At 42.4% G+C, this 27,914-nt stretch overlaps 3 protein-coding genes across 3 annotated transcripts; 1 reads left to right on the top strand and 2 right to left on the bottom strand.

Moving 5' to 3' along the window:
* Window positions 1-2,488: 2,488 nt before the first annotated feature.
* Window positions 2,489-2,923, top strand: MELLADRAFT_112712 (uncharacterized protein; the record flags this gene model as incomplete). The annotated part of the gene is made up of 1 exon (XM_007417212.1): window positions 2,489-2,923. The coding sequence occupies one exon, from the start codon at window positions 2,489-2,491 to the stop codon at window positions 2,921-2,923; it is 435 nt and encodes a 144-aa protein (XP_007417274.1).
* A 5,795-nt stretch (window positions 2,924-8,718) lies between these two features.
* Window positions 8,719-12,174, bottom strand: MELLADRAFT_112713 (uncharacterized protein; the record flags this gene model as incomplete). Its single annotated transcript, XM_007417215.1, has 11 exons — window positions 8,719-9,224; window positions 9,484-9,643; window positions 9,726-9,863; window positions 9,952-10,044; window positions 10,132-10,266; window positions 10,342-10,715; window positions 10,804-11,082; window positions 11,282-11,493; window positions 11,693-11,848; window positions 11,917-11,942; window positions 12,043-12,174. The coding sequence occupies 11 exons, from the start codon at window positions 12,172-12,174 to the stop codon at window positions 8,719-8,721; spliced, it is 2,211 nt and encodes a 736-aa protein (XP_007417277.1).
* Window positions 12,175-16,844: 4,670 nt separating this feature from the next.
* On the bottom strand, window positions 16,845-19,169 carry MELLADRAFT_68589 (uncharacterized protein; the record flags this gene model as incomplete). Its single annotated transcript, XM_007417159.1, has 3 exons — window positions 16,845-17,339; window positions 18,033-18,385; window positions 18,815-19,169. The coding sequence occupies 3 exons, from the start codon at window positions 19,167-19,169 to the stop codon at window positions 16,845-16,847; spliced, it is 1,203 nt and encodes a 400-aa protein (XP_007417221.1).
* Window positions 19,170-27,914: the final 8,745 nt, after the last annotated feature.

Below are 27,914 nucleotides of genomic sequence, written 5' to 3' on the forward strand. Positions count from 1 at the left end.
CTTTAGTGCTCTACGCTTGAGCCTGCGATCTGCCGATAGCGCCAATGGTACTTTGATATGAATGAACACAGATTGGGGATGGTCCAGGACCCCGGAAAGCTCCAGGTCAACTATCCGACCTAAAACCACCCAAATTGACCTTTTCAATACCCTGTGACGCGGTAAAAACCCAAAAATTGAGGTCAAACAATTCCGGTTTCGCCGGTACGTTCAAAGAGCAAAAATCGCTAAAATTTCCTCACGAGATGAATCCATTCGTTTTTCGTCGGTATGTACGTTGAAAAGGGAGTGTTTTTGGCCTTTTTTTCCGGCCAAAGACAAATCCATACCTGTCAGGTCGGTACGTCTGAATTAAAAAAAACGGGTTTTTGCTCGAAAAAGACCCAAAAAATTCCTTTTTCGTCGGTACGTCAGCGTTTTTTTGGACCCTCGATCCATACATTTTAGGTCGGATAGTTTACCTGGAGCTTTCCGGGGTCCTGATGGTCCCTGCTATTGATGTAAGAGGTGTTGTATGCAGTTGAGCACGGGTGGATTTAAAGGATGTCAGACAATCACTTTTTTGTGCCTTTCACGCGGGATAGTACGGTGGCTGTGGAGGGTCAAATGAGTCAAAACCCCAAAGTGCGAACAATCAAGGAAAATGCCAAGTCCAGCCCGCTGTTTGCAACTCTGACCGCCCGAATTTGATCCGTCTTTACTCTCAATCAATCAATTGCACACTATCCTGTGTGGCTCGATATTCCGGGCGGGCACTTGCAATTCTGTTGATTTGGTGTTGTGACCACCCGCCTTATTTGTGTCAAGTTGATATGATGTTTGATCACCATCTGTCTTATGGCCTTGCTACCATATCTTTGTGAAGACATCAACATACACCAAAGCTTTGTTGCTTTCAGCACACGTTCAACATTTGCCATCCTCAGATTGGGCTCAATCAAGAAATTGGTTCATCTACATGATACAAAGTAGAATCCAGACACATGCCCGGCCTTGTGCCTGGAATTATTTTGGGTGTAAATTTGGATTTTCTGGGCCAGAATTCAAATTTACAGCTAAAAGAATTCTGCTCGCAAGGCCAGGGGCGTGCCCAGATTCTACTTTGTGTCCCCTATCAGGTTGTGGGTGTGGCGTGAAAAACACGCCATTGGTGCACCTTTTTTGAAAATCACACCAAGACATTTCTATGTCCAATCACCAATATTGAACTTGTTAACAACAATATGAGACTTTAATAACAACTATTTTTGATCTATCTTGCCTTTAAAAGCAAATCTGCTGTGGTAAATAGCTCCAGCAATACAAATGCAGAATAAATTTTGATGAACTTGGATGAAACAGCAGAATTTCAGCTTGTAGCAGTTTGTTCTGAAAAACCCACACCCAGCGGGCCAAGTGGTGCCTAGGTGCAAAAAAGTGTGGAGAAACACATAAACTTCTATCTTTTGTCACAATATTTGATAAGATTACATAGTAATACACTCTTCTTGTGCTTTCTATTGGTTTTATTCTGGGATCACATTCATGTCAGTTGTATCTCTAATTGCTTCAATGAGTACTTCAAGCTCCATGTTCACTGCATTCACAACCTTGAAGTATGTAAGTATTTTTCAACATGACCATAAGGTACCTTTACGCATGATGCAAGTCCTTACCACCCAAACTGGGTTCCAATCTGAATGTCTAAAAAAATCACTCAAATTTCCATTATCAAAATGATACAACAGATTGATCATGTAAGTCCTGGGTTTCTGTACTGATGTCAACTGAGCTTGAGCCTGCAGGGTAGAATAATCAAGTACTTGGATTTCCATTTTTGGAAACTTCCCACAGATTGATAGTTCAAATGCACAAGGTGAAGCATGTCTTGGATATAAGTCCCCAAAATTGGATTCCAAATGCAAGATTGAATAGCCAATTTTGAGCCATTTTTTAAGATTTGCCACAAAGGCATAACTCAATGGTGCAATCTAAACCAAATAATTCCAACCACAGCAAACCACAGCAAACCAAAGCTTGGCCAACACAGCAAACCACAACTTTGCCACCAGGAAAATGAGGAAGGAAAGGTATATAAACCCCTTCTCCCTTGGCCATCTTTCAATTTTCTCATCATCTCAAAAACCATTGACTTGATCTAGATTCATAATTATAATTCTAAACTCTAATTCAAGATTGATTGGTTTGTCACATTCCTCAAAGATTTAGGAAGTTTAGCTCCATATCTGACAGCTCCTATTTTAAATTCATCATCAAAGATTAAATATTTGAGTAAATATCTAATACAAAGGCACTATAGTCATCAACAAAAACATCTATCAAAGTTGAATTTGAGAACTAGAACATAATATTAAGCTTAGAAGTTTGAAAATTTACAAAAATCTGACATCCTCTCAACATCTCTACAACTGACTGGTTTTGAAAAACAACTGCATCTTTCCAAGAAAAAGTCAATACCAATTTCTTCAAAACCCTTTGCTGCAACACCATGAAATTATTATCACCACCCACACTTGTCACCATGTCAGTGCTCATCATTGGAGTAGCACAAGTAGGATTATGTAGACTTGATTGTCCATTCAATCAAGATGAAAGTTCTACTGCTCGGGTTCAAATCTTATTGAAAGATTGTCCACTTGGTAACAATTGTCAGGGGTTGGTTAGTCATATAGGGAAAAGATGTCCCAACAGTATAAACGGTTGTAGGGGTAAAATTGAGTATATTGTGGAAAAAGAAGCATGCAATGCTGATATCTTGTGTAGAAAACATACCAAAAGAACCAAAAAGTGTGATAGAGAAGTTAATTTTGGAATAGTCAAATGTAACCAGAGTGGTTGCAATATTCAAGCAGCCCAGGGGGAAAGATCAGATGAATGTACAAGACATGAAAAAATAGCTTGTCACCATAGATACTCAGAATGATAGGACATGTAATTGGTGTGGAATGTTAAAGCAATGGCAAATCAAAGAAACTTTTACACCCCTGATGTGTTGTTGGTTGGTGAACAGGCACCAAGGCCTGTATCATAGGATATGATCTTTTTTTTACCAGGAATGGGGAGGAGACCCTGATTCTGAACAGAGAATGTGATTGTGGCATATCTAACTCAACGGTGGCTCGGCTAAGCTAACTTAGCGCTTAGCTTAGCGCTAGCTTAGCGTTATTTGGCCGCTAAGTTAGCGCAAATTTCTTAGCGGACCTCAGCTAAAGTAAGACATTTTCAAATATTCCTTAGCGGGACACAGCTAAGCTATTTAGCTTAGCGCACCGCTGTACCGCTAAGCTATGAGCTAAAGCGAGGTCCAGGGCGCTAATTAGCGCCCTTAGCGACTTTCCTACGGACCAGTAGGATATCTATACATATCCGGACATGTTTGATACCGAGCCTCGGACTTGTCCAGTGTCCGGTCTCGTAATCATATCTTGAGATTATTTTATTTTATTTTTTTTATTTTCCTTATTCACCACCAAACATGGATGACTCCAATCATCACGCAGATGTCTCGAATCCCACCACTTGTCGATCCAGCCGCAACGTCACCCCTATTGGCTCTCAAGCCCAACCAACCACTCAGCCCAATCCAAATGAAGATGAAGACTCCAATCTTCCGAATCCCATCCGTCGAACAAGCCGTATCATCACACCCAGATCAAGACCACCGGGTATGATTCAACCCTCTTCCGATTCACGCAGATCTGTCGGAACTTCAAACATCATTACAAATAAGCGAAAGAAAACGATTATAAGTGATTCAGAGACCGAGACTCACGATACAAATCAGGATTCGACTGCTACTCAGAATAAGAAGAAACAAAAGAAAAAAAAGAATCGGAAGACACCTGCAGCTAATCGTCAAATTGGAACGGAGGTGAGAAACTCACAAACCTTTAACCTTACACTGAGTTTGTTCAATACACTTACCTGGTTCTATGTCAATGTAGAACGAAGACATGGATCGTGCCGCTCTCCAACAGAATTCTGACAGCGAAATCGAAAGAATCAAGGCATCAGCTCGAGCTAGTAAGATTAAGGACAAGGACGAAGATGGGTATGATGATGTGCTGCTTTATTTCTCTGAAGCGACTCATAAGAAGGACGAGGTGAGTTTTGTTCAGGTGTATTGTTTTTTCTTTCCAGCTAACAATCACTTCTATGTAATAGGACAAGTCGAAAAAACCTCTCAACCACACGTGTCTCTGGTGCGGAAAGACTGGTATCCGAGTCAGTACAAGCAACCCTCGAGCCAATCTCAAGGTTCATCGGGATGGTAATCCACAAACCGAATCAGGATCAGTTGCGTGTCCTCACCGAAATCGGGCAATCAAAGCTGGCGCGAGTCTCCCACCAACAGTTGCTGCATTGAAGAAACTCGAAAAGGATAAATCTCAAACTACACTGACTTCCTTCGGCATCGAACAATCAAAATCGCAGTACGAGGTTAATACAATGAATCGAATGCTTTGTCTGTGGCTGGTCCAGCAAGCTCTACCCTGGAAACGGATTGAGGATCCAGCCTTACGTGCTGCATTGGACTATGCACGACCAGGAGTACGTATTTATAAGCGGAAGTGGATGGCTAAAGAAGCGAAACAATTATATGTTTCGCTTCGAGAATCAATCCACACTGAACTTCAGGTGAAGTGTTTCTTCTTTTATGATTCTTCTTTCCGATCAAGTGATCTGATTTAACTTTTTTTTTTGAAATGAACAGAATCTTGACAGTCAGTTCACGCTTGTTCAAGATGTGTGGACCACGAAGGGTAACGCACACGCCTTCAGTGGTGTTTCCGTTAGTTTCATCGATTCGAGTTGGCAATACAAAGTCAGGCATCTGAGTTTGAAGAGGGTCGCTTGGCATCACCATGGCCAATGGTTGGCTGAACCGATAGTCACTATTCTGAAGAAAGATAATCTGTATCTTAAGATAAGTAGATTATTTTTTCAAATTCAATCAATTGTATTTTAAGTTTCAACTAACATCAAATCTTATTATTGTATTACATGCTCGCTCAAGTTACTGACTCAGGTATGAATAATAACACCATGTCCAGAGAGATGCACAAGCAACTTCAGGCTCTATCCGAACAAGTCGGCTCCGAAGTAACATCAACTACCGATATCAACAACTCACAATCACAAATGCTTTCCAATACTGAAACTATCAAATCAGTTAAACCGATGGCCAAATGGACAAACTCGTACACATGGGACCCGAAGCGTATGCACCATTTCTGTGCTTGTCACAAGCTCGGTCTTGTTGTCAAGCATGGACTTGCTGCCTTAGGAATCAATGCACGCGCTGGGCCTGCGAACAAGGAGGTAGTACTTGGACGATTCCCTGTAGTCGATATCATGCCCGTTATAGAAGAGGAAGAAGATGAAAATGATGATAGTGTGGCAATTGACCTTGATGATGAAGATGAAGAACCGGATCACCAACCTGATGAGCTTCCTGAGGAAGATCATCATAGCGACTCAGAAGAGGTCTCCGATGTCGATGATCCAGACAAAGATGACGAAACTCGACGCATTTGCAAGTCTCTTATGGACCCACCTGAAAGTCGGTCTCCATCATCCAACATGATGGCAACTCTGTACAAGAACTGTCTCACAGTGTGTCGCCGCTTGACCCGAAGTGCTTCTTGGAGGCGAGTTTTCGAACGTCGAATGAAGGCCAAAGGCCTCTCTGTACGGCCTTTATCTGCAGGTTATGGTATCCGGTGGAACGCTGACTATGACCGCCAATCACGAGCTTATGAGGCACGTGAGGTAAGTCTATGTATCTATCTAATCATCTTGTATACTTGTGATTTCTGCTAATGGTGTATTCATTTTCACTTTAGGTTATTGATCAGATTCTTAGCAAAGACCTGGCCAAATTCCACTCGACAAACCGTCGGCGAGGTACCGATGTGAAGAAAGCGGCATACTTTCAAGGTATAACTTTCAATGGTCGCGACTGGGAGGATCTCAATGCTCTCAATGAAGAACTATTAGTATGTATCAATTTAACTTCCATCAGCTGATTGATACTGACTTTGCCTGTATCAATACAGCCATTTCTTTTGTTGACTAAACGGTTTGAGGAGAACAGCCCGAATGGATCAATTGTCCTACCAGAGTATTCGATCTTGTTGGAATCTCTCAAAAAACAACAGGCTGCTTTAGAACAAGATGACCCGTTGTATCCTATGTTTGCGGAGATGGTCATCTGGATGGAAAAGTACTGGAATGAAGCTCTCAAGTGTGAGAGTCTTGTATTTGCGACCATCTTGAACCCACTATTTCGCCACCGATTCTTCGAAAAAACCTTTGGCCCCCAAGATTCCAAGTCTGTTGAGAGTCTCACAGCATTTACAAGCACATTCAATGTCCGCAAAACTGAGCACTCGGACCTCAACTCTCAGCGATCGTTGCACAACACGCAACCTACCTCATCAAGCTTGACCAGCGCAGTTTCATCTGTTTATCAACTCTTCACCCACGATGCTCAGGCTGAGCGCGAGGATGAGCTTAAGAGGTACTTGAAAGGCGATCATCCCCTATTACCAGTGCTCAAAGATGGCGCAATCGATCCTGATTGCATATTGAAATGGTGGAAAGTTAGTATTGATTTTCCTTTGTATCTACATGCGCCTGAAACAACACATTGCTAATCAGCAATGCCATTGTTTGTAGGATCACGAACATATCTATCCGGTCCTTGCGTCAATGGCACGCGATTACCTTGCAATCCCCGCTTCATCTGCAGCGGTTGAGAGATCTTTTTCAGCCGCTGCTGATGTTTGCTCAGCGAATCGAGGTCGATTGGCCCCACAAACCATTGAGAGGAATGTGGGTAGCCTGTTGTGGCTCCGTGAAAAGGTTGAACTGGTGGGTGAATGGGTAATGGTAGCCAGTACGCTAGCTAAGCATGCTGCAAAGGTTATTCTAAAATGAACATTTCTTTTATTTTTGATTGTCTTGAATAAAAAATAAGATTTATTTGTTTTGTGCCTAAAAGTCGCGCTAAGCCGCTAATTAGCGGTTTAGCTGAAAAAACCGCGCTAAGCTATTGACAAAGCTTAGCAGCATCAAATTTTTACCGCTAAGCTATTGTCTTAGCTTTAGCGGTAATGCGCTAAGATTTAGCGTTAGCGCGCCATTCCTTAGCGGGGCATTGCTAAGCTAAGCCAAGTGTGGGAATAACCTTAGCTTAGCTTAGCGAGCCACCGTTGTCTAACTAAACCCTGTTATTTCATGAACAAAAAGTAAGTTGCCATCTTGGACATAAAGATCCTTGAAAGCGTTTGCAGCACTCAATTGGAATTGGGTTGAGCCTCAAAAATGATAAGGTAAAGCATCTGTGATGCAGTGCACCATCCCAGGTTAATACACTTGCTACTGAAATATGTGAAGTCATTTCAATGGCTTGAATTTGGCACATTTCTTTCTTGCAGATCCTGTTTAAGTTTACAATCAGCCTGGACAGTTTGGATGCTGAGGAGACAAGAAACTCTCCACACATTGTGTGCATAGATTTCTTTTTAGCTGTGATTGTCCTCATAAGTTAGCCAAACCTACAAGAAGATGGCCCACAGAGTCATTTCAATGGCTTGAATTTGGCACATTTCTTCCTTGCAGATCCTGTTTAACTTTCCAATCAGCCTGGACATGTTGAATGCTGAGGAGACAAGAAACTCACCCACATTGTGTGCATAGATTTCTTTTTTGTTTTTGATTGTCCTCATAAGTTAGCCAAACCTACAAGAAGATGACCTACTTCAGAGGTTGAAAAAATCCCCCTGGATGGCTGTTGGACAAATCATCCAGCAACAACAAGGTTGATTGCTCCAATGTGCACAAGGAAGTGGATATCATCCCTTTCCATGTTTCAATCAAATACTTGATCATCACAGGAGCACAATCAGCAGACATATCTGACAAGACTTCAGGGTGGAGCAAAGGCTGTGTGCAAGGCTTTGTCATGTATGTTGTTGAAAGCTTTTCCTATACCAGTAGTAATATGTATCATGTACCACATCACATGCATGATCTTCATTTTTTGCCAGTATGTCATCCAAATTCAGGGACCCTTCATATAAACCACGCCAATCTTGTCATCAACCCAGCTGATTGACTTGATCGCACATTAAGAGAATCAAGACTTTGATAAAGGCTTTGAACCTAGGGACGTGTTCATACAACTTTTCCTGGTATGAATTATGGTTTATGTTGAACACCAAAATCCCTATGCTATGCAGACTGAATGACCAGTCAACAAATCAAATTGGCAGTGCTCTGTTCAATTCATTGACTGTTTGATCCCTTGAGATGATACACACTTGAATCTTTGGATCTTGCAATGTTGGATCCAAGGCCCTTGGCATAACACTGATCAAAAACTCTAGGTGGTTCCCAGAATCTCTGGATTCTGGTACTGATCTGTCTTGCATACTATAGCCTTTGTAATTTACCTGGAAATCAGCTTGGGTTGTGTTTACAAGGAGCACAGCCTGTAAATACTTTCCATCAATCAATATTTATATATATAAGTCATTTGAAACAAAAGAAGAGGAGATATTTCAAAATAAAACCGTTACTGAGAGAGATATGATACAGAGAAGCAATTGGAGTCACGGTAGCCTGAAGTTGAATGATACTCTTGATGTGCCAGCTTCACACTGGGCTTAAAAGGTTTCATCTTGTGGATAGTCCGTCACTTACCAAATTCAATCATGCCTTTTTGGAAACCAGTCGGTTAGGTACAATTCTCGAAGAAGTGCGGGGATGAAGACGACTTTGAGCCAATCGGTTTGGTCGCAGTGCACCCAGCGATCCATTGATGTTCTTTAAACCTGTAGAAATTGCGTTGAACTCTTTGATACACGCTATCGCTTGTACTCGCTCGTATCGTTGGAGAGTATACACGTCCGGGCTTTGTGCTTGTAGACCCGGAAACCTTTGAGGCACATCCGATGCGCCAAGATGTGAAGGATATGTCATAGTTTGTGACGAGACCTCCGGATCGTCGCTTGATGGAGGGATTTTCGGCGGAAGAATCAGACGAGTGATACCATTTGATGATTGGCATGAAGCTAGAGATATTAAGCAAAAACTCACCCGAAGTCCATCACAGCACCAGCTTGAAACCCTCTCCGCGCATCCTTCTGGTTCCACCTCCTCTTCTTGGATCTTGTCAAGTTTTTCACGGACGAAATTACGACGCATAAAACTGCCATCTATATGGCAAAAAGTTCATTGGGGAATTGTTCAGAGCGGATTTCAATCAGAACAATGTCCATGATGATGACTTACAACACTGAATTTGATCAGCCATTTTGAGGCATAGAGAGTAGCTGGGTAGATGATGTAAGACAAAACGGTCCAGCTCATCAAAGATTCAAAAACAAGCGCGCCTGGAGTAAAAGTCAGACGCCTCTTCATTTTCACTCTCAACTCTAGTCATTCAACGCGGAATGCAAAGAATAGTCTCCTGACCAACGCTTTTCAGCCAGCTGAAGAGAAAGCTGATGCTCTTGAATGCAGTGTGATCAATAATACCGATAGAGCCAACCAGAGAAGCAGTTAGATTATCCATCACTGCGATCTGCGTGTCCAACTCCTTGAACAAGTTGGCCATTACGAGTTTTATTTGATACTGTTAGATAATGACAAGATATTGACCTTCAGCTTGATCTTACGAAAGACGGTACAGAGAAAAGCAAAAATGATGCACTTACCTCCACGTCTACAATCGTTGATTGTGATTGGTTCAAAGAGAAAGCTATCTGGTTGGAACTGTGGTCAAAGCCCTTCAAACGATCTTCGATCATTATGAAACCGCCGTTGATCGATGCAAGTCTTTGAGTCAAATCAGCCTAGCAAGACGCATACATCGTCAGTATTCTTTGTTACGGACTTGTCACTTACACACAATTTTTTTTCGATGGGTCAAAAAGCTTCTACCATTTCACCATGCTGTATCAATATGACATCCTTAATACCATTGAGGCTTTCTTCGTGAGTCTGTCCCAAAGACTCTGCCAAACCCATAAACCTCTATCAGGCCGGTTAAGCGGCAAAGAGTTGATATTTGAGATTAGTTGATATCAATTCATCGGAAGAAATAGCGAAATCGGGACGTACCAGTTCCAAGCAGCTGACGAGGGCTTGAAGGCTGTGATTGAGCTTGGACTCAATCACCGAGGGTAGTTCCGTTTTCAGCGCGACGAGCTGGGTCGATAAACCAGTGTCCACCTCCATAGCAAGCCCGCGTAAAATCTAATTGAAGGTAGAGTTACACAAGAAAGGTTTCAGCTTTCCACGACAGTGAGATAGTCAGTAGGCAGCACCTACCGAATCGGCCGAAGAGCGCCAGCGGTCAAGACCGTTTGAAAAGTCGACAGCCCTATCTCTTCGATCAAGTGCATCTCTTTCAATCATCACTCGTTCCAGCCCATTGACAAGCTCCTCAAATTTCTTCTGATGAGCCTGTGAAGAGCTTTGAAACGATTGGAGATTGGATCGCGTCAAGCTGGCGATGTCCTCCAGCCGTACCCGATCGCGTTCTGTAGCTGCTCGGAATGCGCTGGCTTCGTTTTGAAAATATTGAGTGATGGATTCCTTCACGTGTAGGAAATCTCGCTGACGTCCTTCCTCCTGTTGGCGCAGTGAAACTAGAAGCTGATTCGCGATCACCGTGGTGCTTTCATAGATGTCCCGAGCTTTATCTAAGATCAACGAATACAAATTGCCGTTCATGAGTCACACCTGACCCGCTTGATCATTCTGCGTGATGCGTTTGTATAAAGAACTTACCAAGTCCATGAAGATTCGCGTATCCAAAGCACAATTGAATAGCATCCCTTAGATGGCCGGAATACGATGACCAAGACTGGGGCGACGTATGTAGCGCAGTGATACATGTCCTCGCGTCGTCATCATCTCTTGCAACCCAGATAGAACATTCTTTAGGTATATTGAGCTGAGCTTGATCTAATTCGCATATTGTTAATCGAGCTGCAAAAGCGGTTCGCAGTAAATCTGACTCAGTTACCAATGCACAATAAGAGCCATCGGTACTTTTATCCTTGTGAGCTGAGGATGAGAAAATTTTGGCGTAGCAGGACTTTTCTACAGAAGGCGATGCCGATGGGTTGGAATCTAGTTCTGAGAGGAAAACCAATGAGAATTGTGTGAAAAATGATGGATGATAAGTTGTCTTTTATATGGCAGACCTCGAAGTCACAGGAGAGACGTGATTATAAGATGAAGAGCTTCAAGGGCGGCACTCAACTTAATCCTGAACTAACTAAACGCTCTGATAAAGCATCAATCTCTGATAGACGATGTAGGCGAGCTCGCGATTCGACCCTTTCAGCTTCTTTTCTATGGTTCTCTACAACCTCTATGCTGGTCTTTGGGCTAGAAGTCTTGAACAGGAAGCCAGTGATGGTGCCGGTGAGAGTGAAGATGAGAAAGTTTATAAAAATCTGCCAATATAGAAGGCTGTTGACCATTTTGAAGAGTTTATGAAGTCAAATCAGTTGAGGAGTGTCTATACGGTCAAGAAGAGATGAAGTTATGGATCAATAGAAGAATCACGCTCATCCTCAACTGTCTTAGACACTGATGAACTCACTCTTATGATCTTAAACATCTATCGGCTATAAAGTCAACTCTCTTGATCTCTCCAAGATGATCACACCTTGGCTTATCACAGCCCAATATGGTTTGTTCCACAGTTGTATCCTGAAGAAGAATGGAAAACGTTTGCAAATGTAAAATTCTACTTGGATCTGGTCCTTGAAGTGTAGACACACCACTCAAGGGTTCATCTTTCCAAATGAAATCTCGAGAAAACCTTTGACATGGGGCTTGATAGATAGGATGAGTTATGAGTCAGTTTTGAGCGCATGAGATCTCACTCACCTCAAACCACCTTGAGCATTATCTACCTATATCCAAAAACACAAAGGGTGAGAAGTGGCAATTTGAGGTCGGGCTACAGCATCGTCATGAAAAGCTGTTCCCATGGTAGGGTGAGACAATATCAACATAAGTTTTCCTCAAATGTGTAAAAATACTCAGAAATCGTAAGGAATGAAGAATGACAGGATGAAATTGGGAGGGTGTCTCCTGGAATGATGGACTGATATGTCTCTGATAAGGAGTGTCAGGCCATATCATCTTGGGAAAATGTGATAACATCAGTCCATTTGGTGAGGGGCAAGTTCTTAGGACTTGAGATCATTCATGATCGAGTTCTATATACGTAATCCTACATATACGCACCCATCCTTGCCCTACCTCACATTCTTTCTGTGAGGCAGAGCGTGCTTGGGAAGGCGGCCGCAGGCCAGGCCCGTTTTGCGTGACCCGGAAACTTTTCCGACTCACACCAAGACGGGCCAGCTCTACAAGTTCGCTGGGTGGGTGGGTGGTATTTGAAAGGATTAATATATTTGGTAGAAATGAAATGAAAGCAGAAGGTTGGGTGAATCGAGTTCTTGACAATGCGGGACAAGGACAGACGTGCGAGAGGATGTGAGGATGGAGGGAATTTTTTTTCTCCATCTCTACAGGTGTGAACCTTCCCCTTGGAAGGTTCCCTCTCGGCACAAGCATGTATGCTTATAGTCTGACACAACCCGCCTCTCAGTCATGGAACTCGTCGCCATGTCGTTCCTTGGATGGCGTCCCCAATCCATTTGGTGAGGGGCAAGTTCTTAGGACTTGAGATCATTCATGATCGAGTTCTATATACGTAATCCTACATATACACACCCATCCTTGCCCTACCTCACATTCTTACTGTGAGGCAGAGCGTGCTTGGGAAGGCGGCCGCAGGCCAGGCCCGTTTTGCGTGACCCGGAACTTTTCCGACTCACACCAAGACGGGCCAGCTTGTTGCAAGTCGGGCCTCTCGGGTTACTCGGGTGTTCTTGTCTACCTCCCGCCTGTCGGGCCCTTGCGGGGCTCGGCATGACGAGGACACCCCTAAACCCGCAGGGGGCACGGCGCGATCTCCTCACCTTTGGCGCTATGGCGTTCTGTTGTGCGCGCAGTGGTCTCTCAGCTCTCTGTCTCGCTGCATCGTAACACTGTTTTTGCATTACATCAGCGTTTGTGTGGCAGCACCTCCCTCTACAGTCTGCCTTCCTTCCCCTCTATGTCGTTTTCTCCTCCTGGCTTCCTTGCTTATTACCCCTCTAACTTCCTCTACCTGGCCTTAACTTCTTCCAGTCTTTTTATTTAAATCGTCATTTACATATATATATCTTTCTTTCTTCTTCTTTTTTTTTTTTAGGTTTGCATCTGTATCACGAGGGTGGCTTGGGATCTGTACTGTACATCGTTCAACCCCTGTCAGTGTAACTCTAATCCTGTGATCATCCTACTGAACTGTACACTTACCTCGAGTTTGTGCCTACATGGATCATCTCCTGGCCGCTCTGTTTCGTCGATCTATAGCCCATAACAGGTCTTTAGCTTCTTTCAACTTGTCTTTGGCGTACTCTTTGAGGTAAACATCTATTGCGTCTGATTTCCAGCGGCCTTGCTCCATTATTCTCTCTTTTTTCCAACCTAAATTCCACTTTAGAGACGCTCCTCCTACCCTGAAGGAGTGGCCGGACCAGGCCCCCAGTTTGACCCCACTCTTTCCCCATCTTTCCTCTAGGTACTCCATGAACACCTTCTTCGAGAGTGGCAACCTCTTGTTCCCTGACCTGTAACCGAACAGCACCTCATCTTGTCCGAAGGGTTGGTTTCGATCGAGGAGGCGCTCCAGCGCTGCCACCGGGTCGAGCACAGATCATTGGGACGGTATTTGTATTGTTTGTGACTCTCCCGGTTTGGCGGTTTTTGCTTTCCACAGGGTCAGGACTGCCACCTTCTTTTTGCCTTGACCTTCAAAGGCGAGGTCCCTCCTAGTTAACATTCCTTCTCTCCTGTTCGTCCTAGTGAGCTCTCCCAGTCTCATCATGCCCCAAAATGCTACGAGGGCCGTCGTTACAATCGTCTCTTCCTTGTCCGACTTTCCTGCGAGGTCACAGACTAGCCCGATGAGTTCTCTGATCTGAATAGGTTGCTTCTCTTCGATTACGTCTTTCTTCATTTTCTCCTTTGATTCGAGTCCCGCTTGTTCTTCTGCTCTTTCACAAGCTCTTATCAAAGCCTTCACCATCCGCTGATTTAGGTCGGGGGGTGTTAGCTTGGTGGCCATCTGCCACACTACCAGTCCAGCTAGGTACTTTTCGATCGTCTTTGCTCGTATTGTTCTTTTTGCTGACAAATCTTTTTCTGCAATCGACTCTCCCGCCCACACGATGAAGCCATAGATATCTTCCGCTTGTACGGGGATGGCCGAATCCCAGTCTTCCCCCTCGCTCTCTATATACTCTTTAAACTTTGCTACCGCGCTCGAATACCCCTGCAAAGTCGACGATGCCCACGAGCCGCTCACCATATGCCTCGCGATTTGCTTAGTCTTGCCGTCCGCGATCTCGTCCTCGATCCTTGCGAAGTTCGGGCGGTGAGGTGTCATCTCTGTACTCTACGTTGGTTGGCCGTCTACTGACTGGATTCGTGGTCAATATGTGTTATCTGTTGCTCTGATGTCGATTCAAAACCTGACTACTTACAGTTGTTCCGGTGTGGTGTTTTTCCGAGAGGGGCACTTCTGATGCTTTGATAAAGGGTTTCAGGTCCTCCGGTATGTCTACTTGCAGTCTCTCAGCGTCTTGCTTCCCAACTCTAATTCCTCTTGATAAGTCGTCTGTGTCGTTGTTTGCTGAGCTGACTCTCTTTTCCTCCAGGTCGCAATCTAGCTCCGCCAGTCTCCTCTGTATCTTCCTCCATTCTAGGTTTACTGCGACGTGTCTCAACTTGAGGTTTCGGACCACCCCTTCTGTGGTGGTGTTGTCCATCAGGAACTGGAATCTCTTACCCCTTACATCCACCATTCTCGCCATCATCTCAAGTCCAAGACTGACTGCTATAGTCTCAGCCCAGGCTATGTTACGCCTTATGCTGTTACCGTCCTCATCGCTCCACCCTTCTTTCAGCCGCCACTGGGCCCACCTGTCGCCTATGATAACCCCGATGCCGTGGCTCGTTGCCGCGTCCCCGACCCATCCTGCATCGATCGACTCTCTCTTCGGAATCAGTTTGTGGTTCTTGAAGTCTTTTAGGACATTTTTCCACTCCAGCAGGTCCTCTCTGACGCTCGTCGGCATCTTTCGTGGTGCCCGCTTCTCTATCCAGGTGGCTAGCCAGTGATCTAGGCCTGTGTTGAAGCATCTCATTTGCGGAACCATGTTTGTTACATGTGACAACCTACCCCTTAATTTCTCTATCTCCTTGAAGGTGTGTGAGTCGGTTTTGTTTATCACCTCGTCGACTTGCTGTTTTCGTTCCGCTAGCTTTTCCTCGGGAAGTCTCACTGACTTATCGCTTCCATTCCATATAGAGCCAATATACTTCTGTTCGGTCGCAAATTCCGCATATTTGCCTTTGTTGGTCTTCACCCCTAGTAAGGCACTTTGACTAACTACGTCCTCCATCATTGTCTTGTTACCTCCGTTGACCCTTTTTATGAACAGGTTGTCATCAACCCATCGGAACACTTCGTCAAAACCAAAGTGAGCTTTCATAATATCCTTCCAGGCGTCGGCTGGGCCACCGAAACTGCCACAGCCTGCCACGCCTCCAAACGACACCCTTGTATCTAGGATGATAAGGTTGTTGTTTGTCCGTAACATCAGGAACCTCCATTGGTTGGGATTTGTTGGGATCTGGCGGTATGCCTTTTCCCAGTCGAATATCCCCAGGAGAAGATCGCCGTCTGCGTTTGCGAAGAACATTGCTACCTGGGCGAAATCGTCCCAGGTGGTCTTGAATTTGTTCTTATCAACGTGTGAGTTGACGGGAGGTATGTTGTCCTTGTGCTTTGGAAATGATAGATCATTGATGATTTGTTTCGATCCGTCTCCGTTCGTTACTACCCCCATCGGGCTGGTCCTGAAGAGCCCCAGCTTCTTTAGCACCTCTTCCTCCGTGAACGGTCCGCGCATCCTCCCTGCGGTCAGTTCTTTCTGCAACTTCTCCATTATGATCTCGTGGGACTCATTGGACCGGTCGTGGTTTGGTGGAGAGTAGAACCTCATCCCTTCCAACATGTGCTTGGGGATGCCCTGGTCAAAACCTGTCTTGAATCCATCTAGTACTTCTATGCTTCTCTATCAGATCCAGCTGTTTTAGCATCTCCTCCCACTTGCCCAGGTTCATTTCGCAAGTTACGGACGTCGGCCAGTCCCTGTTGGGTTTTAAGCTGGTTTTCGATGACCTGTCTTCACCTGTTACATGTCACGAGTTGTCCTCTGTCAGTTCTCTCTGCGTCCATATTCTGCCTGCTCTCCAGAACTTACTCGGGGGCTTCACAGGTCTCTCTCCTTTTACAACCTCACCCGACGTTCCGCTGGGTTCAGTTGCTTTGGCTTCTTCTAGGTGACTCCTGTTTTTTTTTTTTTTTTGAACAAACGTTGGTTATCATTAACAATGGTTGTCATTCAGCAGGTACGAGGGACGGGAGTGCGCGGACGGGGTTACGTAGATGGGGGAGTTTTAAGTTCGAGCGCATTGCTCTGTGGGCTTATTCCACCCGGGGGGGTGTCTACACTGGATTTCTCCCGTGCTTGACTTTGGAACATAATGCATCAGATTCAATTCATTACGGCAGCATCCTCTCGCGCGCAGACATAGGTTCTAGAACAACGATTATATATATATATCAATCGGACTGCTACGCCTCTATCTACCCCTATCCTCTCTCTCTCTACCTCGTTCACTGGGGGGGTTCAGCTTTGCTTGTGGCTGCCGTTTTGCCTGTTGACGACTGTCAGGGCTCCGCTCTGGCCACTGCTCCCTTGTTTTGGCACGACTGCAAGTTGGTTTTGCTGCTCTGGCGCGTTGCTCGGACCTCCTTGGTTATAACTGGGGTTGTAGGCGTTTCCGTACGTGGCCGTCCCGTACGACATTGGCGGTCCGTAACCGAGGTTGTATCCGCTGTGGGGGGCACCATACTGCTGGAAACCTCCGCCGTAGCTGCCGTTTCCGTTATGGAAGTTGTTGCTGCATGGGTTCCGGTTAGGGTAGTAGCTTCCGTTTGACAAGTTGTGAGTCCAACTGTTGTTGTCTCTGATCCACGGTTTTCTTCGTGCGAAGTTATTGTGACTCTCAGTGCGTTGCTGATTGTTGTTTCTGTTTTTGTTGTTGCGTCTAGAGTTCGCTGCGTTCTTCCATCCCCCGTTCTCGCCGCTTGCAGTTGCAAAGTCTCTCTTCAGAGGTGGCCTCTCTCTCGGGTTCGAGTGATCCGGTTCTCCGGCTGACGTGGTGTACGGATTCTCTGTGTAAGCTCGTTCCCCTAGCGATTCAGCCTTGTCCTTGGCTGCACGTAAGATGTCTTGGTGCAGAATCCCGGCGTTGCTCATCTGCCGTTTCTTGTTGGTTCCGATTCTGTTCTGCATGACTAATTTTCGTACTTTGATGCAGTACCGTAGTGCGATCATCCAGCAGGATGTGGATCTTCTGATGTCCACTACAATTGCTTTATGCTTTCGGAACATCTCCGCCAACCTCTTCATGTGGTAGAATTCGTCGACGTATCTGATGAACAAGTCTATGCAATCCATCCATTCACCGTAAGAAAGGAGGAGCTCGTCTTGTGGTGTTAGGCCTGAGTACGTTGGCACGTCATCTCCCTCTTGTAACTCCTTTACTGACTTCACCTTCTTCAAACCAGCTTTTTCAATGTCTCTATCAATCCAGTCTGCGTTGAACACTGTTAGAGGTACGTAGGCCGTCAATTTCGTCATACGTTGGTGGAAACTATTGGACAGTTTCAGTAAGTTGTTGTTGGATAACTCTTGGTCGTCTACAAATACGATTTCTTTCTCAGGGTCTGTTAGGTTCCCTTCTTCTTCTGACAATGACTCTACGGGTCTCTCCTTCTTTTTCGAGCCTGAGTTCTGCTGGCTTCCTCTTACTGACGGGGTTGCGGTTCTGATGCGGGCAGAGCTGAGCGCCTGATTCCGGTGCCTGGGTTTGTCTTCCCGTGAGGATTTTGCACCCGTACCGGTTGTGTCCCTCCTGTCGACTAGCTCTTCTAGGAACTCGTCGTCTTGTATCAAGGACTCGGTTTGTGGTCTCCGGTCGCGATGGTGGTTGAGTTCCGCGTCGCGGTTTTCTCTTCTGCCTCTTGACTCTTCCAGATCAAATGGAATCTGCCCGTATGTCGCGCAAAAGGCATGCAGCATCGTTCTCCCTAGGAGTGGGTCGTGGTTGTCGTATGCGTTTACAATGGTTCTCCACCAGCTGTTACGACTCTCCAGCATGGCGTCTGTACGGGGTGTAGATCACGTGTCTTGTTAGTTCCCATTCTTTTTGTTCGGGACTCCTTCTCTTCGATTTTCTTAACGAAATCACTCTTTTTTAGGATGGGCCGTTCAACATCTCAACTGCTGCCCCTCGTATGGGCTTTCCTGGCGCTACTGGGTACGGTCTCATCTACGTCATCCCCCCTCAATGTCGTGGACGATTGAGGGCTATTATTTACTGATGGGCGCATCGACATCATGTGCACCTACTGACGGTCACTTCAACGTCTGTCTTCTTGACGGTCACATCAACGTCTGCCTACTTGACGGTCACTTCAACGTCTATCTTCAGGTACATTTACGTGCATGGCTTTTGTGATTTTCATTGAAGACAACATGACTAGGGAAAAGGGGCTGGTGGAGTTTTTGAATTCGTAAGGCAATCTTCTTACCTTGGTTAGGGTCCCTTTCTGCGTTTATTACCCCCTGTACTGACTCCTCCTCTTCCGTTGTCTCCCTTCTTGGTAGCCTCTCTACTCCTTCTCTTGGGTCCGCTCGCGGGTTGGTCTGTGTAGACTTTGCGCTCCGGGCTGATTCGTCTCCGCTAGTGTTTTCCGGTGGCTCGTTGAAGTCGTTCTGGGGATCATCATCGTCTTCGTGTGTGTAGTCCACGTAGGGTTGATCCGTGTTGTTTGCGTCTTCTCTGTTCCTTGATCTGTTCCTTGTGCTGGGACCAGACTCCCCGTTAATTAGAGCGATTTCAGCCAGTCTTCTCGATTGTGCTAATTCTTCTGCCAACGTTACCATCTTGTTGTACTTCCTTGCTTCGTAAGCGTATTTGAAAGGATTACACTACACAAAATGTCATCTTTACCGGGCGGTAAAGAAAACTACTGACATAGAAAAGTCCTGAGGCAACAGGAAGAGAGCTAAAAATCTGAAAAAATATGCACCTTGTTCCTAGATGTTGGGGCATCATGACGAGTATTTTTTTGTATTTTACACACAGATATTGGTTAATGTACTAACAATAAAGGCTGAGAATCATCAAAAACCCACCTGTAACAATACCTGAAATTTGGCCCTTGACTTTGAAGACAGGATTTTGGAATCTTCAAACATCAATAACTTTTGCAGTTCTGAATCAAATCACCCGATTTGCAGTGCATTAAAAAGGTGAGCCTTTCCTCTACATTTTTTATTGTAACATCACATCTGTAGCTGGTCTAAAAAAGATCCTACAGAGCTATTCATGCAGAACTGTTTGAACATATGTAGAGTGTTTAAATGACTAGATAGCACCTTACTAACATTATGAAGTGTGAAGAGGAATAGTTCAGCTTTTGAATGAACCAAAAATCGAGTTATTTGGAGCAGAATTGCAAAAGTTATTGAAGTTTTTAGACCACAAAATATTGTCTTCATACTCATGACTCAAATTTCAGGTATTGTTACATGTGAGTTTTTGATGATTTTCAGCGTTTATTGTTAGTACATAAACCAATATCTGCGTGTAAAATACAAAAAATACTCATCATGACGCCCCAACATCTGGGGACAAGGTGCATATTTTTTCAGATTTTTAGCTCTCTTCCTGTTGCCTCAGGACTTTGCTATGTCAGTAGTTTTCTTTACCGCCCGGTAAAGATTACATTTGGTGTAGTGTTAATATATTTGGTAGAAATGAAATGAAAGCAGAAGGTTGGGTGAATCGAGTTCTTGACAATGCGGGACAAGGACAGACGTGCGAGAGGATGTGAGGATGGAGGGAAATTTTTTTCTCCATCTCTACAGGTGTGAACCTTCCCCTTGGAAGGTTCCCTCTTGGCACAAGCACGTATGCTTATAGTCTGACACAACCCGCCTCTCAGTCATGGAACTCGTCGCCATGTCGTTCCTTGGATGGCGTCCCCAATCATATATACAAACAAGTGATCATATTCCAAAAGTTCATTGAAACAATAAACATGATGATTTGGTGTCAGTCTTTGAACTGATTTTCTGGTGGAAGAATGAATATTCCGGTAAGGAATGAAAAAGTGAAGATATATCAAACTCAGGCAAAGGTTCATGAGAAATTAGATCACTTGGTAAAATCAGCAAATTACAAAGACCTAAGTTGAGATTCAAAAAAGAGATGGGGTCTATGCTGCTCAACCTCAATACTTAGACAGCTGACTGGGTGACCATACTCCAAGAAGACAAATTGTTGAAGCATCCTCAAATGTTGTATTTTGCAGTCAAAGTTAACAGCCATGACAATGATAATTGGCCATTTCTGTTTTTCAACTTTTGAGTATGTTGCTGATTATTGACCACTGTGCAGATTTTGGACTGCAATAAATAGGACTACAGAGGACATCTCTGGGTTTGAGAAGGTCTGAGCCATAATTGACCTTTGAATTCATGGAGCCAGTTATTTCATATCAATGACAACCTTGACTACATTTGGATGATGCTCTTGAGTGTGACCAAAAATGTGCCTGTATGTCTCTATACGTTTCCATGACTTGGTTATGCACACCTGGGTGATTTTTGGTGCAATTCATCAAATAAGATGTCTATTTTTGTATATCTGAGCAGGAATTGAGTTAATATCACAACCCCTTGCAGCAATCATGCAGAATTCAATCAGCTTGCAAAGGGCATGTTTTGAATCAAATTAAGGGCAGTGTACTTACCCCAGTACTACATAAGTCATTTATTTCTGAATGGGCACCCCTATACTCTTGCCATTCAGATTTAGATTACTTGCCTTGATAGCATTCCCTTTTGATGGCCCAGCCACTCATTAAGCAATGAGAAACATGATAAGTAATTATTAAATAAATGTAAATTCATAAATCCCCCCCTTCAAGCGTAACTTCAGCACTTATGCCCTAACAAGGACTCTAAGACTGACGCTTCGCCTGAAGGCAGGGACCTACAGATTTACACTTTTACACAACACACCTCAGTTTCAGCCGCCAGAAATCTTTTGAAATCATGACTTGCTCGCGAGGTGCGCATTGTTGACCTCATAATACCTTCAATCATTGTCTCTATTTGTACTCCACCTAGTGCCTTCTGGCCTGCACGCTTTTTCCTCTACCAAGTACATTTTATCTTGCTAAATGCAACTTGACTTCTTTCTGTTCCCTGTTAAACTTTCCATTTATCCTTCAACATCAATTGCCTTTTGCCGCATTCAGACTTGCAATTTCCGCTACCACTTTATTCAACGTATCATTACTCCCATATGCGTAACACCTCCACCTGTATTCCCTCGTAGCAGCCTTTCTGCATTCCACTTCCGTCTGTATATGTTATGCATCCGATATCTTTTGTCTCTGCCCTATGTATACAATTCCCTTTTGGTGTTGTTCCTTACACCCTTCACCTATCTTCAATTTCCTTTTTGTTTGCATCGCACTAATCTATATCCGTACACTACATACACATCACCTCAACCGTGCAAACATCAATTGCTATTTATGTTTCTTTTGTGAAATTTTCATCATTTTAACACATACATCACTCTTAGCTATTTATTATTTTACTTCCTTTTTCGACTTTAGCACATCTTAACTTTGAACAACGCCTACCTCAAATTATGCCTTTATATGATTCATCTTAATTCCAAAGTTGAACACTATATATGTATATAGACATCTTATATATGTCATTCTATGTTAAAACTCACATTTTATCAGTCTATCAATTATGTATGTCAATTTGATACACCTCATCTGTCCAATTTTTCTTAAAATCGACTAAAGCATTGAGGCATTTATGATTACGATCATCATCACATCACATTCTATCGCATCCCAATCCTTCTCCTACATATCATAGACCAAAACCTCCACTTATTGTTTCAATTGAGTTCGCCTGAAATCGAGTCCATTGTTACTTTATCACAATCAACTTCTACTTTAAATTTCCAGAATTCTCAATCTGTTGGACCTTTGTTTGTTCAAGCTTTGTTCACAATTAAACTTCAACTTCAGATCAAGACCAGAACATGTAAGTTTCAATTAAAAACCGTTGATATGAAGACCGAGATCAAAGAATTCATTTGAATTTTGTTTTTTGATCCAAGGAGATCGTTTGATTCAGGTTTAATTGCAATCAGTGCAGCATTAGGAGAAACAGTGTGGACACCATCAAACGAAGGGCCCGAAGTGTTAATCAAATATTTAAACAAAAATTGACTTGTCATGAAATGAAATACACCCCAAAGATTATGGAGTCATTCACATCCAATCAATCAACAAACCATTCAGCTCAAACTTCTTTCACTAATGCAAAATGAATCGATTCTTTAATAATTTTGGGTGAAATAGCTTTAATTCTTGAATCTTCAGTTGAAGGGAATTTAGATAGATCGTTTCAAAGTGTTTCCAAAGGCATTTTATATGGTATTTCAGCTGTTTGAAATCATCAAAAACTCGATAAAGGAATCAAGTTTTTAATTTGTGAAATGGGTAAGTAATCTATCACAATCTCAAATTGCTTTCCCAATTGATCAAATTGCTAAATGAAAACTTTTTCCAAATTTGTTTGATAGGTAAACTGCATATGTCACCTCTCATTCAGTTGTACCAAGTCCATCTTTGCATTCATCAATTCTATCCCACCTCTTCTCACTTTCTTCTTCAACCTAAGAAACTTACCAGGTTTACCACTTCCAATTGATTTAAGATTGAAATAGAGCCTCAACTTATTATGACAAATGTCAAAGACCTTATCATACATCAGGTTATACCCTTGCACCCAAATCTTATAATTCTACCAAGGAAGTGAATGAACTTAAAGATGATGTCATTGATCATCATTGTAATAATAGTCAAAAAGACAATCATTTAGCTTGGAAAGAAATTAAAATGTATGAAGTTTTATCTGGATCCAATCCTTGAAGCTCTTGGTGACAATTGAATTATGTACTCAAGTGATTTTACAGGTTTGTCATTCTTTCTCTCTTGGCTGTAAAAATACAAGGATTGTCAAAGTCTAAAAGAATGAAACAGGGCAAAATTTTTCTTTGCTTCCTGGTCTGCATTCATTGGGATTGGGTTCTTTGTTTGACAATAATAGCCACGTTCAAACCTGACCCGGTTTCAAAAAACCCAGTTGACCCGGTGGACTTTTTGGCTGGGAGCTGTCAAGAACTGTCAATGGATACCCAAAGTTACCACCAGAAAAGCAGCTGGGTAACCGAGTTTTTGTGTCAACCAGGTTAGGTTTGAACACGGCTAATGGAGAAAAAGAATAAAAAATCAATTTGGAATTGAAATCTAATCATTATGAATGTAAATTTGAAATATTTAGAGAATGTCCTTGAGAACTTGGTGAAGCTTTAGATAATGTATTCAGACTTTTTGCTCACTTGAAATTTTCAATCTTACAAAGGAATATTATTTGTCTTTATACTCTTCCTTCACCAAAGTGTCTTATACTAATTGTTTGTGTATGGTTTGATTTTTTTCAGAGAATGGTACGGGTTATAGAGTCCAAGTATCTTTCCCTTCAATTATAATAATGTATTTGAATACCTTTGAGTGAGTCAAATGAGCAGTCATTTGAATTTTTATCATCCATTGGGTTTCCTCTTTATTAGAGTTGTAAACCATCTGTCTCTGTGTTTTGTGGAGATTTTGCTTTGATTAAAATATGGGTGATGTAAACCATTTTCTATAGGTCAGTTGATTTCCATGTGAAATGAGTATATTGTCACAATGTGTGTTATACCCAACATCACCTTTGAATCTTATTTGGATTGTATTTAACCTTTGATAGTTGCTACGTGGTTTTGGGCTTGACACAAAATAATGTGGTTAGTTGAGCATGGAGCATATGTCCCAATCATTTATCCAATTTCACTCAAACCTCCGGCCATTTAGACCACAAGGATTAAGACTCTACTCATTAAACTTAGAGGCGGGCAAGCCCGCCTAAGCTCTAGTAATCTGTAATTTGATGGCACTTTACTTAAGGTGTCAGTACCTTGTGCTTACAACATCTTAAATATAGACTATAGACCATCTGAGTGCTGCTATTTTCCAAGTTGTTAAGAATTCATATGTGTTGACACATCCTTAGATATAAGTCTCTCTCTTTTCCCACAGTGCTTGATATGATTATATATACTTCTTTGTGAGGTGGATGCATCAGTTATATCTTGGAAATCAAATCTTGTGAATTTTGTTGCCCATTATGGCAATACATACTTTGAACATATTCACTATATCCACAATTTGAGGGTACGAAATGATCACCATGACTATATCTTTACACATGTACCAAGCAAGGTTTGTGCCAAAACACTGTAAACATTATACACTATCCCCAAGTGGAAATGGGAAAATGATTAAGATTGTAGTTTGTCATGAAAGATATATCACTGCACACCTGAGCCAAGGCACCCACACTACATATGTGCAGAAGGATGGGAAAATTGGGAGCTATCATGTACATACATAGCTGCTCAGCTATTGGCTCATCTGAATGAGTGGATCATATGTAATACTTTCTGTAATTATTTTTAGTTTGACAAAAGCATTGCAAAAATTGACTACATACACTGAACCATTGTTTTGGTGTAATTCCATCAACTAACACTGTGAAAATAATGTGTTTCTCCCTAGCAAAAAATGATTGACAAAAAATTGTACCTGGAATTGTGGGCCCAGTTGTGGCCCAAAACGCTTGGAAAAAGATCTGGAGAGAGATACAACGCTCTTTGTCCTGCAACGTTTTTTCAGGGTTGCTTAAAGCCTCATACTCAGCATGAACCCAGCAAGCAATTTTTAATGTTTTTACCAGCTTTTTCCCTCTCAAAGAAGTCCAAAAAATCCAGAAAAATCAGGAGAGATCAGAAATCCCCTTTGTGATGTGTGGTGTTTTTTTCGGATTTTTTGATGCCTTTGTCTTGGATACATGCAGGTTAGAACATTGAAAGTCTGCCAAAAAAAGTTCAAATGCATTTTGGTCCACAGGGGCATCAAAATTCCACACACTGTCTCCAAACCATGTACAGATGATCTTGCATCCTTTGTTGTGCTGCAAATTTTTTTTTGGGTGGTTTTGGAGCCTTGTACATATGGCAGTAGTGTTTAAGTACCTAAAATTACACACGTGTGATGACTTGCATACTGAGCCAGAAAAATTCTGAAAAAAATGTTCAACAAAGGGGATATTGTCCTCCACTTGTAATTTTTTTTTAGATTTTTCTTGTCAATATTGAAGGGTGAATTTAGTGCTTTGGTGCTGCATATTTATGTGTTGTTCCACAAAAATTTTGAACATCACCAAACTGAGTGCTAGAATTTTTTTACAATGACCAAAATCTCCCAACTGGAAGAAAATAGCACATTTTGCCTTACCAGATTTTTTCAGATTTTTTGGGCCAATATCAAGCAAGGCATTTTAAATGCTAGAATCAATCATTTTTTGCCATAGAAAAACACATTATTTTTGCAGTGTAAACCTCATGTAACACCCTTTCTGTTACTGTTGAATGGCTTTCAGAGTATTACATGAGTAGCTATGGAAGTATATGTAGTCAATTTTTAGGACAATTTTATCAAACTGGACAAAGTCACATGATGTATCACATGTGATTTACTTCTTCCAATGAGCAGGGAACTGAGCAGACCTGTATGTACATGATAGCCAATAATTTACCCAGCTTGTTGCACATATGTCGTGTGGTTGTTATGGCTCAGGTGTGCAGTGATAGATCTTTTGATGACAAACTACAATAGTCATCATTTTCCCAGTTCCACTTGGGGATAGTGTACAATGTTAATTACAGTGAAAGGGACCCAAGCAACTGTGTTGGTGGCTTGATATTGTACAGGCACAGTGTCTATGTCCCTGCTGAGATACAACTATATTCCAAACATGATAGATCAAGTTATCTGGCCAGGGATGTATGTAACACAATTACTTGTCACCTAGCTGACTTCCAATCTGAAAGTCTAAGAACAGCAATTAATTGAACCTCCATTTCTTGAATAGAACTTGAATCACAGATTGATAAAGCATATCTGGCTGTAACAATGTGAAGTGAGTTCCAGCCTGAAATAGATGATATTCAATTAACCAGGTGACCATTTCTAAAACCTTTTCACAGATGGATAGCTCAACTGTGAAAGATGAAGTCTATCTTACCCAATATAATTACTCAAACTTGGTAATTGAATGAAAGATTAAATATCCAATTTATAATGTCTGAAAAGTTGACACATAAGGATATTCAATTGTACATGTCCCACACCTATGAAATGTAATCATTGGGTTTGGGACAAACTCTGGCCTCGCCTCTGCAGAGCTTGAATGATTATGTAAACCGCTTGGAGGGGACTGTACAACCCAAATCACATCTTGGCCGCCCACAATATTGGGAGAAAAAAGATAACTACTTGAATCTAACCATATCTGGGCTGTAACAACTTGAACTGAGTTTCAGCCTGAAATAGATCATAATCAATTACTCAGGTGACTATTCCTGAAACCTTTCCACAGATTGATAGTTCAACTGTGAAAGATGAAGCACATCTTACCCAATATAATTCCTCAAACTTGGTAATTGAATAACAATTAGATAGCCAATTTAAGATCTTGGAAAAATTGACACAGAGGGATAATTCAATTGGACAACCTAAACCACATCTTGGCCGCCCATAATTTTGGGGAGAAAAAAACAATTACTTGAATACATTTCTTAATTGAAACCACAGATTGATAAACCATATCTGGATGAGACAGCTTGAACTGAGTTTCAGCCTGAAATAAATAATAATCAATTAATCAGGTGACCTTTCCTGAAACCTTTCCACAAATCAACAGCTCAACTTTGAAATATAAAACATGTCTTACCCAATATAATTACTCAAACTTGGTTAATGAATGAAAGATTACATAGCCAATTTATGATCTCTGGAAAATTGACACCGAGGGATAATTCAATTGTAAAACCTAGAGCACATCTTGGCCACCCACAATTTTTCAGTTGAAAAGGTATATAAACCTTCCCTTCCTTGGTCAGATTTTCCACTTTTGACTTCCATCTCCACAACTATAGATTTGATCCTTAAAAGTCCAATTCTAATCTCAAACATAAGTTTATAGTCAAAATCAGTTAGTTTGTTCAAGGCTCAACTATTTAGGAAACCCAGCTTCCTTTGTCATATTTCCCCTCTTTTCATCATCATCCCAAGAGCCATCAATCCAATACTCTGCTTCCAAGTATAATCCTAAACAGAGGGATATAAGTCAAGACCGCTCAGTTTCTTTGATCAGCTCAAAGATTTAGGCATATTGTCTCTGTCTCTAGGACCTCCTATCTTGAAGGTATCATTAAACGCTATATATCAGAGCAAACATCAAACACAAAGGCCCTAGTATAAACCCCAAATACATTCCTCAAAGTTGATCTTTAATCCTGTGAAAATTCATAAGAATTTATCATCATCTCAATATCTCTCCAAGTAACTGGTTTAAAAAGCAACTGTGTCTCTCCAAGAAAAAGTCATTGCCAATATCTTCAAAATACTTTGCAGCAACACC

Source organism: Melampsora larici-populina, assembly GCF_000204055.1.
Source record: "Melampsora larici-populina 98AG31 unplaced genomic scaffold MELLAscaffold_69, whole genome shotgun sequence".
NCBI lineage: Eukaryota > Fungi > Basidiomycota > Pucciniomycetes > Pucciniales > Melampsoraceae > Melampsora > Melampsora laricis-populina.